At 45.0% G+C, this 14,072-nt stretch overlaps 1 protein-coding gene across 3 annotated transcripts in view; it reads right to left on the bottom strand.

Annotated features, from left to right (window-relative positions):
• Window positions 1-4,401, bottom strand: part of LOC146008233 (vasoactive intestinal polypeptide receptor 1-like) — a 134,919-nt gene extending 130,518 nt beyond the window's left edge. For all 3 annotated transcript variants that reach the window (XM_083147308.1, XM_083147309.1, XM_083147310.1), the window contains exon 1: window positions 3,983-4,401. In XM_083147308.1, coding sequence (XP_083003434.1) covers window positions 3,983-4,060 — 78 coding nt within the window. In that variant the 5' untranslated portion in view covers window positions 4,061-4,401. The remainder of the gene's footprint in view (window positions 1-3,982) is intronic.
• Between the last annotated feature and the right edge of the window lie 9,671 nt (window positions 4,402-14,072).

Below are 14,072 nucleotides of genomic sequence, written 5' to 3'. Positions count from 1 at the left end.
CCACACAGAGATTATAGTTCTCTTCCTGATCTAGTCCTGTATCTTTATCCTGACCACTCCTTTCTGAGGTCAGTAGGCCCAGATATGTCTGCTGGCTCCTCCTCCTCTTGTAATCCGCTGATCATCATAGGTTGGCAGCAACTGTGTTACTCCAGGCATCCTAAACCCCCCCCCCCCACTGAGGCATCCTATAAATCCCCCCCTCCTACCTGGGCAGTGGCATAAAAATAGCCCCGCAGACCCCGTGGTAGCGGGGAGGCGCTGTGTAAGTGTGGGCGCCAGGGGCCTGCGGGGCTATTGTATTGCTGCTGCCACATCTGTGCTGCAGCCGGGACCGGCTATCAAAATTGCGCCCCCCCCAGTAAAGGTAACAAACCTCCCCCCACTCCACCCATACCCCCATGCCTTACCCCTCCTCTGCTTCCATAGCAGGGACCCGGCTCCCCTCCTCTCTTCTGCTGCTGCTATGAAAATGGGCCATAATAAAATGTTAGCCCCCATACAGCAGACAGTTCTCTGAAACTACTAGTTCCCATCCGCTGCATGGACCCCGCCACTGATATCACATACACCGCAGGGACCCGCTGCCGACCTGACCCTGCTGCCCAGCCGGAAAACTTCTCTGCCTTGCCCAGGTAGGAGGGGGGAAGGTACCGGGCGGGGGGGCACCGGGACACTGCTGTGCGGCCGTTATGTTGTTGACTGGCGGCTGGTATTCGCTGCATAAGATGCACACACTTTCCCCCCCACACTTTTTTTGGAAACAAAAAGTGTGTCTAATGGTCCAAAAAATATGGTAATTTCAGTCATTACTCCACAAATCTATACCACATGCCAGGTCCAATATTACAACACAGGCTACACAAAGCAATGTAAAGTAACTATATTTTACAGGCACTAAAACCATGGATAAAGTAATGGCTATAATGTAGATACCTTAGTCTCATATTATATATGTTGAATTCACATATTAAAGAATATCTGCACAAAATCTGTATAATGAAGCAAAGTCCATACAATTAGATTCCTATCTCACTCAATGCAAGATGAGATCTTTATCTCAGGTACTGCTGTACTAGGGATAGTCGGGGTAGGGTATGAACAAGTCCGTTTTTTTAAATAATCATGAGAAACTGTATTCAGTATATTTTGTATCATTATTTTGGGTGTCGTCATTGTGTCAGTGTTTTCTTCCAGTTTGTGTTTTTTCTTGTTGAATTTTTGATGTTGTCGATGTTTCGATTTGTCTGGGTTCGGTATATGTCATTATATTGTCCATCGTCATTTGGTTGTGGGGATTCTGAAAATTGTTATTCCATCCATCCATCCATCGGCAACTTAACCCTTTGAGTGCTAACATTGCTGTGAGAGATGTGCAACATATCCGCTAAAAGTGCCATGGTCAAAGTCAAGGAATATGAATATTAGTGTTTGATATTTGAATATCAAGGATTATTAGTTACTGCCGTCAAATGATCTGAAGTAAATTACCTGAAATTTTGTTAAATATTGCTCCAAAAAAAGAACATTGTCTGTGAGCGATGCTGGCATTTGTAGCCGATATTTTGCACATCTCTCACAGCATCGTTAGCACTCAAAGGGATAACTACATACCATAGAAATGTTTGCATTATTTTTATGAAGGATGTACAGTATATGACCAATCTGCCTCAGAAGGTGCAAGACAGAGGGCAGGGGTGCATTAAGAGAGGAGGGAGCCCATATTCCCTCTCCATTCATGTCTCTCCGCCGCCCCCCTTTTCTTGCTGGTGTGGAACTGAAATACTGTCTGGCTCCGTTATAGGGTCTACAGCGCATCGTCAGGTCCCTCGGAAAATTGCATGGTGCCCATTTTTCTGAAATTTTTCTAATGCACGTTCACAAAACGCCAACGTTTCTGCAGCGCTATTTTCCTGGTGATTTCGGCAGTGCTGCTGATGCAAAACTAAAGGTAGGTAGAAATTGATGTACTGTACCCATGGGCCCATGTGCACACTCTGCACCCATTATATGAGTGTACTTCAATAAGTAATATATAAAAAGACCTCTCACTTGTGTAATGTTCTCTGTTTATTTCTAATTTCACACCAAGTCAGACCACTGCTCCCTCTCATGGCCATTAAATGGCACATGAGCAGCTAAAATTCACTGCAAACTTGTCTAATTGTATGGGGATAATGTCATGGCACAGGAAAAGGTTTGGGTATGGTGCAGCCGCACACCCTGACAAATAGGTCATGAATTTGTTGATGTGCGATTTAGACACACAGCTTAGTGTTTGACCATGTTTCTGCCAGCCCCGCCATCTTACAGCTGATGTTGGGACAGTATGACTAATATGAGCTGCAGTCTAATGATTTTGAGTGGAAGCAGTGTTGTACCTGCTTTGGCCTGGCTGAAAATTAGAAGGGTATAGAGAACATTACGCACGAGAGGTCTTGTTAAATTACTTATTGAATCAATCTCATAGATACTCCTTTGGGAGAGGGGGTGGCACTTTTCTGGCTTGCAAGCTGCCTGCATAAGCCTCCTGCTGCTGAGAAATGTGCAGGGTATCTCCTTAAGATGTTCCAACTTCCTACTTTAACAGTGGTTGTTATATGACATGATGACGTCCAGCAGTGGCGGACCTTGTGAGTGCTGGGCCCAGGTGCAAAAATATAATTTGGGCCCCCACCTCCACCCCAGTAGTCCTCAGGGGCCCCTGTATACTGCACCAATGGTAGATCCACCTCTGATGCCCAGCTACAGCACTGGCATTGTGACATGCTTCATGAGATGGTTTGCAGGAACCAAAAGGAGAGCTCTTGTGAGGTCAGCTTAGTAATTGCCATTTGTGGACACAAAGGATAGAAGCTCCCTTTAAAAAATGTAATACAAAGAGTTGCATTTATTATAGAGATGTGCGGGTTCAGATTTACGTGGTTCTTATGGCCAAATTATTGCAAGTTTGGATTTTGCCGATTGGCTATCGGCTGTCATGTGTTTTGGATAGCCAATAAGATCCCGCTGTGAGAAACGAGTAATTCCAGGTAAAACCGAACCCGCACATCTCTAATTTGTTATATATCTCTTTTTCTGTGGCATGTAACATTCTATGTGGCTGTATACGGCAGCATATTTTGCTGTTTATTAACCATCCTGATAATGAAAACCTGCAATAAAAGTTCAGCAAGTGATACAGCAATCCTGTGTATGACATGCAATTTATGTCTGCAATCTTATAAATAATGGGTATGCTTTCAAACTCACCATATCATCCTTCTAGAAAACTCAGGATAGCTGTTCGGCAACTCAAGCAGTTAACCCACACATTGCCCGCAATATTATCACAGATGCTCCCGCAAGGGTCCTGTTTTATATCCCTTGAACACTGGAACCTAAGTGGTTATTATTCTTTCAGTACCTTGTCACTCACAACAGAAGTACTGAAAATTGGATTTTATATAAATGACCATGGGATCTATGAACTAAGCCTTGGTGAATTATAGCATGAAGAGTGGTCAAATACATTCCAATCAGCTTCAAACTACAGGCTGTAGTTGAAAAATGGCATATTGGAGCTGATTGGCTGGTAGTTTAGCTCTCTCCACTTTATCACTTCTTAAATGTGCCCCCATAAATAGTGCACCGCCTAAGAGTATTGTGCTCAAAATACAGACAAAACAAACTAATGTCATATACTGTAGTCCCATGATGTTGCCAAGCGCACTGAAAATTCATTCAAAGAGGGGAAAAATGACAGTTACTAGTCTAAACATCACATGGTGAAATCAGACAATGCACACTTCATTGTAGCATTTACTCAGACACTGGAGACAAGAACCACACCTGTGTGATCCAAAAAGGTGATTGTGGCATTTCATCCCTCAGTGGTGCATACATTGTATGCAGAAAGCAGGCAAATAGATGTAGAACTCTACATACTGTATGATACAATACCACATAAATCCAAGCAGACATAATGTATAACAGTACTTACCATCCCAGGGGAGAGCCATAAAACATTCAACAAAATATTTTCCCAAATCCTCCATAAGGGGGTTGATGGCAGATGCATGTCTGAATAGTAAGCTCCTCTGCAGAATATTTCCAGTGACTCTTTAGTAGGTTTCTTTCACTTGACCAAATCAAGTCAAAGTATAGTTTGTAGCCCAATCAGTGTTATGTAGATAAGTTTGTCTTTTTATTCACACAAGCTTCTGCTTTGCATCACTTATGTTTGCAGAAACAGTGCAGCTTTCCTGTTGCTTGTTCTTCATTTGAATGCTGTTCCGAGCATTCCAGAAGCTCAGGTAGTGATGTATCCTCCTCTCTGTAAGCCCCCCCTTGTTCTAATCGCTCTACATGAATGTATCCATTCTCTGAACCTGAGCCTCTTTACAGCATCACAGGTCTCATCCATTGGCTTCTTATCTGGGCAGAATATCACCGAGAACTGGGATGTCTGGATTAATAGTGTCTGCTGTATTATGCAGTGTAGAGCTGTTTGCACTGAAATGTTATTCTTCTAGTAATATTTTATCTACAGTTCTCATATACAGGTTGATAATAATGATCTATAGGGCCTCATTTGCAGTTTATTTTAGGTCCATTTTGTAGCTACATAATGCGTCAAATCACTATGCAAAGTAAATCTGATCAGGGCAATACACCCAAAATTAGACTATTTGGGCACAAATGTAATAGCCTGAGAGACGCCAGAAGTGCTGGACTTTGGGCAAGAATGCCCATATTTTTAAGGCGCCATTTATTTACAAGAATAAGTCATTCTGGTTTTGCCTTATAAACAGTGCCAGATTAAGGTCTAAATGGGCCTGGAGCTGAGAATTATCAAGGGCCTATTATGCGCAATAATAGGGGTTGTGGCCAGCACCTAAGAATGTGGGGGGCAAGACCAGTGTTTAGGGGGTCTGCTCATGGGTGTGTCTCTATTTGTGTAAATACTTTCAACTAATTATATATGCCTGGAAAATGCATTGGGCTGGCATAGGAAAAATGCAGGGAGATATATTGGTGGGTGCCCTCCAAAGGTGCACCCACAGGATGCCGATGTCCTAACATACTTGCGGGGTGAGGTGGCACTGCAGTCATAAAAAAAATACTGAAAGTCAAAACTTGGTAGACAACATTTCAGCACCTTTTATGTGGTCACCTAAGTTTACCACACCATATACCCCTTATACAAATCATGCAACACAATAGTAACCCCCTTATACTTTACTTGCCTCTTACACATTATGCCACATGGAATGAGCCAAAATTCACACTATGGCACACGGATTCAGTCAAAATTCATGTTATGCCACACAGATTAAGGCAGAATTCACATTTTGCCACATGGATTGAGCCAAAATACACACTATACCAAACAGATTGAGCAATAATGCACAACATGCTTTATAAACAGATGCATTGCACACCAAAGGCGCGCATTAAAAATTTACACCATAATGCCCATTATATGTTAAGCCACACACCATAATGTCCATTACGTATTATGCCAAACACCATAACGCCTATTAAAAATTATGCTACATAAGTGCTGCTTACCTATATGCTCATTGCCAGGGGTTCCATGCTCATTGTCAGGGGTTCCATTCTCATTGCCAGGGGTTCCATGCTCATTGCCATGTGGGATTGCGTGCTCATTGCCAAGGGGGAATACATGCTTGCGGTAACTGGGGGACAGCCACCACAGGGCAGAAATGACAGCCATTGACAGCCGGACAGAGAGCAGGGGGCTGCCCAGCTGTATTCAGAGCAATGCAGGTCCCGTCTATTTGAAATAATATCCCTTTCACACCAGAAAATGCAGAGATTTACTCAGGCTGGCCCCTTTTACACCAGCCTAGTCCCTGCATTTTCTGGCGTGAGGAGGAGAGAAAACTCCTGCCTGGCGGCTCGGCTGGGAGTCAAGTACAGGGGAATTCTCGCGAGAGGTTGGTAGTTCTCGCGAGATTCCTCTTAGTCAACAGTAGCCGGAGACTGTCACTCCTATTCAGCGGCAGCCGCCGGAGTGTGGGATAGCTGCAGCAGGACGATTTCTAAGACACATTTTTACATATGGCCCCCAAAGGATTTTTTCCCCATACAAACGGCCCTTGGCACAAAAAAAGTTTCCCACCCCTGCATTACAGGCTATTACATCCCTGCTTGAGGCCTTGGTATCAGCAATATATCAGGGCCATCTTTTCCACTGGGCTGAGTGGGCTATGTACTTTTTTGTGGGGGTACAAATTTATATTCAATTAAAACTTAACATTTAATAATTTAAATGATAAAATATGAATACTTCATCCCGTGACACATTTCACACAAACACATAACACATACTGTAACAGTTATGTTAGTAATGTTAAGAAATATCACACAGAGTATAAAGATATTCCTTGACAGAGAATATTCTCAGACTGAGGTAGACTCATCTAAAATTTGTACATTTTTTGTTAATCTGCAATAATATTAAAGCAAAATTTGTGTATACGCAGTGGGTATCAACAGTCAAAGAGTGTAGAGACCTAACAGTGAACAAGTCATAATTTGTTCACAATAATATACCAGGATATGTATCCATTTGTTACGTTAAGTAAGCACAACCTACTGAAGGGTATAGTTGGTGTACTATCAAAATCACAATGACATATCAAAATTAGACACTACATAAGGCATGGGCCTCCATTAACTGGAACAATGGGGTTACCCATGCACACTGCACAGCAACCTAGGTCACAGCCGTGTTCAACCATGGTTGGGACCAGGGTTGAAATGCCGGGTTGCTCAACCCAGGAAATGTGTCTGTGGTGCTTTCACACTGCAGATCAACCCTGGTTGGCACGGCAATAACCCGGGTTAATTTGGCGTTCTGAAAAGGGTATAAAATGGAGCAGGTCCTGAGCCAGGAGTTATTGCACTGATCCTCTAGTACCCCTTTTACACTCAGGTGCAACCCAGCTTGAGACCCATTTCACATTGCTAGATTGGTGATGTCACTGGAGGCGGGTCCCGAGCTGGCAACTGGAGAGGAATTATTTCCAAGCACCGGCTGCTCCATTGCTGTGAACGTGCCTGGGTCAAATGAACCCAGCTTACTAGTTTTCTCTACAAGCGCAACTACCTGGGCTGAAATGCCAGGTTGCTCAACCAGGGTAATTTCAGCAGATGTAACCTACCATCATTGAAGCAAATACCTAAACAGAGAAATATCACCTTCTCCTTGTTGTCCCACTGTGTTTCCTCCAGCGGCTACAGGGGGCGCCGCACCAGCAGAGAGGACCTTTGGGATGTTTGGGATTTGACATCAGGACCCTTACACAGTTACCTCCAGCGGCACCATATCAGGAGACTGTGATACTAGAGAGGACCTGTGTTACCTTCCTTATCTCCAAAAACACCTTGGACAGTGAGCCACCATCTACATATTTGGTAATGTGCACATACCTCATAACTGCCCCACTGAGCCAGTGACATTTTACATTATATATAATACTTCCAAGAGTGAACAATTCAATCAGTTTTTATAAATTTTTACCTTTATTATTTTTTATTTTATGTGTATTTCATGTATAATTGTACTAATGTGTTTTTCATATAAATATTAACAATCTCAATTGCATTTGTGTTTTACATTTTGGTAAAAAGCGCTGCTCTATTTGTATTCTTCTGTTTTCCTTAGGTTTTGTTGTCAGGGACTGACTACCCCTGAAATTGAGCAGCAGCTTTTTTCTGAAAAACAGCTCCTATTCTTTGGCGCCCTTGTCTTTATCTCCAGTAGAATATGACCCTTTTTTTGCTGTGGCACTTTATTTATTTATTAACAGTTTCTTATATATATTCCGCAGCGCTTTACAAAGAATATTTGAACATTCACATTAGTCCCTGCCTCAGTGGAGCTTACAATCTATATTCCCTAACATATATACATGAACACACAGACATTCTAGGGTTAATTTTGTTTGGCGCCAATGTTGTTGGGAATCAAACCCATGCCCTCAGTGCTGTGAGGCAGTAATGCTAACCGTTACCCTGTCCGTACAATATCCCAGGTTGCTGAGTGTTCACATGCAATAACTTTTTTTTATCACCCTCCATTTTATCACTTTTTGAAGCTTGATACATCTGGCCCTATAAGAGATGTTGTGCTCAGCTTTAAATAGGGTGCACTAAGTACGTTTAATGTAGGCTGGGCAAAACATGTCACTGAAGTTGCCAAAGCTGGTTGGCCTAGTGGATCATGTAGTCCAATCCAAGATGGAGGTGCTTATGGTGGGATACGGTCATTAGGTCTACAACAACTAGGTCGACAAGCATTGGGTCGACACCACTAGTTCGACATGCAGCAAGGTCGACATGGGTCAAGGTCGACATGGGTCAATGGCAACATGACATTAGGTCGACACAAGCATTAGGTTGACATGGGTTAGGTCGACAGTCAAAAGGTCACCATGGGGTTTTTCACTGTTTTTGGAGCTGACATGTGCCGACAGGCGGTATGTCATGCCTTACCATCCACTAGGTCATGAAGGGAGAATACAATAGTGTGCCGAGCGATGCGAGGGGATGTGGTGCACTTCAAACTGTGTCCATGTCAACTGTGTCTACATTTGGGTCAAAAAAACAGTGAAAAACCCCATGTCGACCTTTTGACTGTCGACCTAGCCCATGTCGACCTAATATTTGTGTCGACCTAATGTCATGTTGACCTAGACCCATGTCGACCTTGACCCAATGCTTGTCGACCTAGTTGTCGTAGACCCAACAATCCCAAGCCTTTATGGTTCAGTAGGAAATTATTATACATAATATAACACATGTAAGTACCTAAACACTTTTGGAGTACCGCAGTCAGACAGTGAAGACATGGACAGCCACAGAGGAACAGCACAAGACCCGGTAATGACAAGTCTTCTTATTCATTTCTGAAATTTTTTGGGAAATTAATCGAACCTTCTACAATGTGAAGAAGTGAGTAAGTGGACAAGTGCAAAAGTTTTCCAAAACAACCAGCCAGCTTTACTGTATCTAGCATTTACAGAGGCAGAACTCTGGGAGGCAATGGAGTCATCTGCCGCCGGGCTCTTGCTCCCAAGGGGGCACCTCTCCTCCCCCTGCAAGTTTAAATCAGTTATTTAAAGGCCAAGGATATTTCATTCTGAGTTTGATTTTGAGTTCTGAAATATATATGTATTCTCTATCTATCTATCTAAATTTCTGAACAGAAACATATATTTTATAAGGTTATCTAAGGTGTGTGTGTGTGTGTGTGTGTGTGTGTGTGTGTGTGTGTGTGTGTGTGTGTGTGTGTGTGTGTGTGTGTGTGTGTGTGTGTGTGTGTGTGTGTGTGTGTGTGTGTGTGTGTGTGTGTGTGGGGAGGGGGGGGGGGGGGCACCAATATATAACTTGCCTCCGGGCAACTGGAACGAACTTATGCCACTGAGCATTTATCATGTACATCATCTATATATATGTCTAGAGTCTGTCAGTCTCTAAAACACTGCCATCTGCTGGCAGAGAGTGAAACTACATCTCTTTCTCACACATGGACAAACACAGAAGGTAGCAGACTAGCTTTCTAAGCTTTTGCTTCAAGCAGGCTCACTAGTTCTATAATATGATATATAGAAGCAGATTGGTTGCTATGGGAAAATTCTTCACATGTCCACTTTTTAGAAGATTTGTTCCATCTCTCCTATGTCACTGGTGTCTTCCTGTTCTGGAACTAGTTATAAGCATTATAAAGTATCTTTAAAAATGTGCCAGTACTGTGTACTATTGTTGAGTACCATTAGAAAAAGCTGTGTTTATACTGTATGACAATACTTTAATCCAAGACTGATAAAATGATTTATAAAAAATTGTAAACACAAAGATACTTTCAATTATCACATGCAACTTTCAACATTTACTAAACACTTTACTTTAACCTTATGGCTCCTTTTGATTTTTACCATAGTCATTATGCAGTATGTCGTCTTGCTACAGTGGCTTATTTGATTGTGCATGATTATAACACAAATCAGCTCTGTATATTAAATACCTGCACACATATAGCAGTTCCTTTGTTTGTGTTTGTGTTGTCCAAGGTCATCTGCATCTGCCAGCATGTATATATTACTGGCACCACTGGTCACCAATTATTATGGTACTTGTGTAGTTTCATGGCTGCAGTTACGTAATCAGCGTATCGTCCCTGTCAGAATCAGCATAGTGTTCCCGCGGCCAGCGTAGTTAGCGTAGTCAGCATCCCTGTCAGAATCAGCATACCGCAGCGCGGCTAGCCGGAGCTTATGTAGTTAGCACAGTCAGTCAGCGTTACGCAGTTAGCGTGTAGTCAGCATAGTCAGTATATTTGTGGCTAGCCGGAGCTTACGTAGTTAGCGTAGTCAGTCAGCGTTACGCAGTTAGCGTGTAGTCAGCATAGTCAGTATATTCGTGGCTAGCCGGAGCTTACGTAGTTAGCGTATTTAGTCAGCATTCTGTCACCACTTATTTCATTGTGTCAGTTATGGCTGCCGAAGCATTAACCATCTTTAACCTGCCACAGATGGTGAAGGAGTTTTTACAACGCCACCACTTGCTGCCAGAGACACAGACCTGTGTCAACAGGCATCCTATGATGCCCGCTGCCACATAAGAAGCTGTGGCAAGAAGGTCAGTCTCCAGGCCGCACAATGGTTTCGTGGATGTCACCTGACATTTATGACCCTTCATATTTTCTTGAGCGCCATGTCATGATTTCCAAAAAAAAGCTGTGATTTATAACAACCTTATGCGGGAGGCGTGTACCCTCGATTTGATGTCACAGCCACAATGCCGGATTGGCGGACCTGACAAAATTGTTGAGGTGGATGAAAGTTTATTTGTCCAGCACAAAAATCCTTTTGGACATGTCCTGCCTCAGCAGTGGCTCTGGTGGCATATCCCGTGAGATAGGTGAATGTTTCGTAACACCAGAATCAGCATAGTGTTCCCGCGGCCAGCGTAGTTAGCTTAGTCAGCATCCCTGTCAGAATCAGCATACCGCAGCGCGGCTAGCCGGAGCTTATGTAGTTAGCACAGTCAGTCAGCGTTACGCAGTTAGCGTGTAGTCAGCATAGTCAGTATATTTGTGGCTAGCCGGAGCTTACGTAGTTAGCGTAGTCAGTCAGCGTTACGCAGTTAGCGTGTAGTCAGCATAGTCAGTATATTCGTGGCTAGCCGGAGCTTACGTAGTTAGCGTATTTAGTCAGCATTCTGTCACCACTTATTTCATTGTGTCAGTTATGGCTGCCGAAGCATTAACCATCTTTAACCTGCCACAGATGGTGAAGGAGTTTTTACAACGCCACCACTTGCTGCCAGAGACACAGACCTGTGTCAACAGGCATCCTATGATGCCCGCTGCCACATAAGAAGCTGTGGCAAGAAGGTCAGTCTCCAGGCCGCACAATGGTTTCGTGGATGTCACCTGACATTTATGACCCTTCATATTTTCTTGAGCGCCATGTCATGATTTCCAAAAAAAGCTGTGATTTATAACAACCTTATGCGGGAGGCGTGTACCCTCGATTTGATGTCACAGCCACAATGCCGGATTGGCGGACCTGACAAAATTGTTGAGGTGGATGAAAGTTTATTTGTCCAGCACAAAAATCCTTTTGGACATGTCCTGCCTCAGCAGTGGCTCTGGTGGCATATCCCGTGAGATAGGTGAATGTTTCGTAACACCAGTGGCCAGCCGTGATGCCAGCACCCTGATGATCGCCATCCAAAAGCATATTGAAAAACCATATACTTAGACTGTTGGCGCGCGTACAACAACTTGAGCAAGCGGGGTACTATCATGCATGCATCAACCACCGCTACAATTTCATGGACCCAGACACTGGGTTCATACCCAAAATATTGAAAGGCTATGTGGCTCATGCAAGTGGAGGAACAAGAGACAGAGTGGCACTGCGCGCCAATACCTTGACTCCTACCTGCAGAAGTTTGTTTGGTGCAAAACCCTTGGTGCAGAGAACCCTTTCCTGCACATTTTACACTCACTAACTCTGGTCCCAACGGCCGACAAATCATCTGATGCAGCTGCATCAACATCAGCTGCATTTGAAGGGACTGCAGAAAGTGAAGAATGACTGTTTTTATAGTTTCTTGGACTTGTTATTTGCTATTATTGAACATTGTTTATTGTTTTTTTTTTCTTCTTTATCGTTCACTAAAATCTAGTTGCCAGTTAACACATGACATCATTAGTGTTTTAGATGTAGGATATGCCAGGTGTGAATGTTTTCTTTAAACACCCCCACTATCCATGCCAGCCCGAAGCGTGGCGAGTGCAATGCGTCCTCCCGACCTGTTCATACCCCCACTATCCACACCGGTGTGGAATTGATCATATGAAGTGTGGCAAGCTGAGCTCTCCACCGAGCCTGAAGCATGGCGAGCGCAGCGAGCCCCACGCGGGGACGTGGAATACACGTTAAGTAATCCGCTGCACTCGCCACGCTTCGGGCTTTGTGGCTTGCTGCGCTCGCCACACACCAATTACTGAGATGCACAAGCGTCTGAAATGCTTGTGTGTCTCAGGCAGTTGGAGCGCCTCTCCGCCGGCACCTGCATGATCGTCTTTCCGCCGGCGTCTGCCAGCGCAGGGGATCTGGCGGTTACTGGCACTGTGTGAGAGGCGCTCACTAGGCTTGCCAGGGACGAAGGGGACATAGCTGCAGCTCGCAGGGACAGTACGGTGACTACGCTGCCTGAAGGGGACACTACGCAAACTACGCAGGGCTGCCGCGGGGACACTACACTGACTATGCTAGGCAGCCGTTGGGCTACGCTGGCAGCATAGCTTAGGCTGCCGCCGTGAATCTACACAAGTACCATTATTATTTCTAGGTGATTCATCGAGCCCTACGGGCGCTCTTCACACCGTCGTAAGGGGCTCTGTACCCTTATCCTATGAACGCCTTTATTGCGTGAAGTATGGTTAGAATTATATGGAGTATACCCTGCTGTGGGTGGGGTACTGTGTAGGGTGGCCAATCCCGGGATCGGGATCGGGATCGGCGGGATCCCGGGATTTGGCCTAAAAAACGCCGGGATTTGAATCCCGGGATTGGATCTTCCAATCCCGGGATTTCGGGATTAGATGCGCATGCGCATATCTAATGCCGGGCAGCGTCCGAGCGAGTGCTCAGACGCTACCCAGGAGTTCCTGATCCCCAGACTGGCGCGGGTATGGGCAGTCCGACCTGCGCAGCGTGACCTCTGACCATCACGCTGCGCAGGTCGGACTGCCCATACCCGCTCCAGAATCATCTCTCACCATTGAGCCTGGACCTGGCAGCGTCGGCCGCCCGCCTTCCGGGCGGCTCTGCTGCTGCTGCTACCGCTGCCGACGCCACCCGCTCCTATCATCAGAATGTCTGCCCTGAGTCCGGACCTGGCAGCGTCGGCCGCCCGCCCTCCGCTCCTATCTGCAGAATGTCTGCCCTGCTCCCTGCTGCCCGTGTAAGTAAATGAATGTGCGGGGCGGCTGGAGCGGGGGGACTGGGCTTCTTTGTACATGGTTTTTTGGCTTAAACTGCTTAGAGATGCCAATCCCGGGATCCCGGGAATCCCGGGATTGAGCATTTTTCAATCCCGATTCCCGGGATTTAAAAAATGCCCCGGGATTGGCATCCCTAGTACTGTGGGTGGGGGATAGGCGGGTGCAGGGGTACTGTGGATTGAGGATGTCTGGGTGCGGGGGTGTCGTGGGTGGGTGCATTAGTATCATGGGTGGGGGGGTAGCCGGTGCGGGGTTTCCACAGGTGGAGGAGGGTGTCCGGTGGTGCTGTTGGTCAGGTGTGGGAGGGGTGATCTCGGCAAGTGCTGCGGTGATAGGCTATTAGCCTTAATCTGTCACTCTAGGAGTCCACCCAGCGTTATACTACACAGTCACAGAGTGACAGATCTGGGTGTTTTATTATAACTGCAAAGGACAAATTGCATGTATAAATTCTATTGCATTGACCTTAAAAAAACATTTTGGGAAAACAAAAGATTTGTGCTGGAAGGAATAGTTCAGGCAACAAATTCTGCCGATAGCA

The sequence above is a fragment of the Crinia signifera genome, chromosome 6 (assembly GCF_055691185.1).
Source record: "Crinia signifera chromosome 6, ASM5569118v1, whole genome shotgun sequence".
In the NCBI taxonomy this organism is placed as follows: domain Eukaryota; kingdom Metazoa; phylum Chordata; class Amphibia; order Anura; family Myobatrachidae; genus Crinia; species Crinia signifera.
Note: the sequence above shows the minus strand (reverse complement) of the source record. Positions and strands in the feature narration are given on the sequence as shown.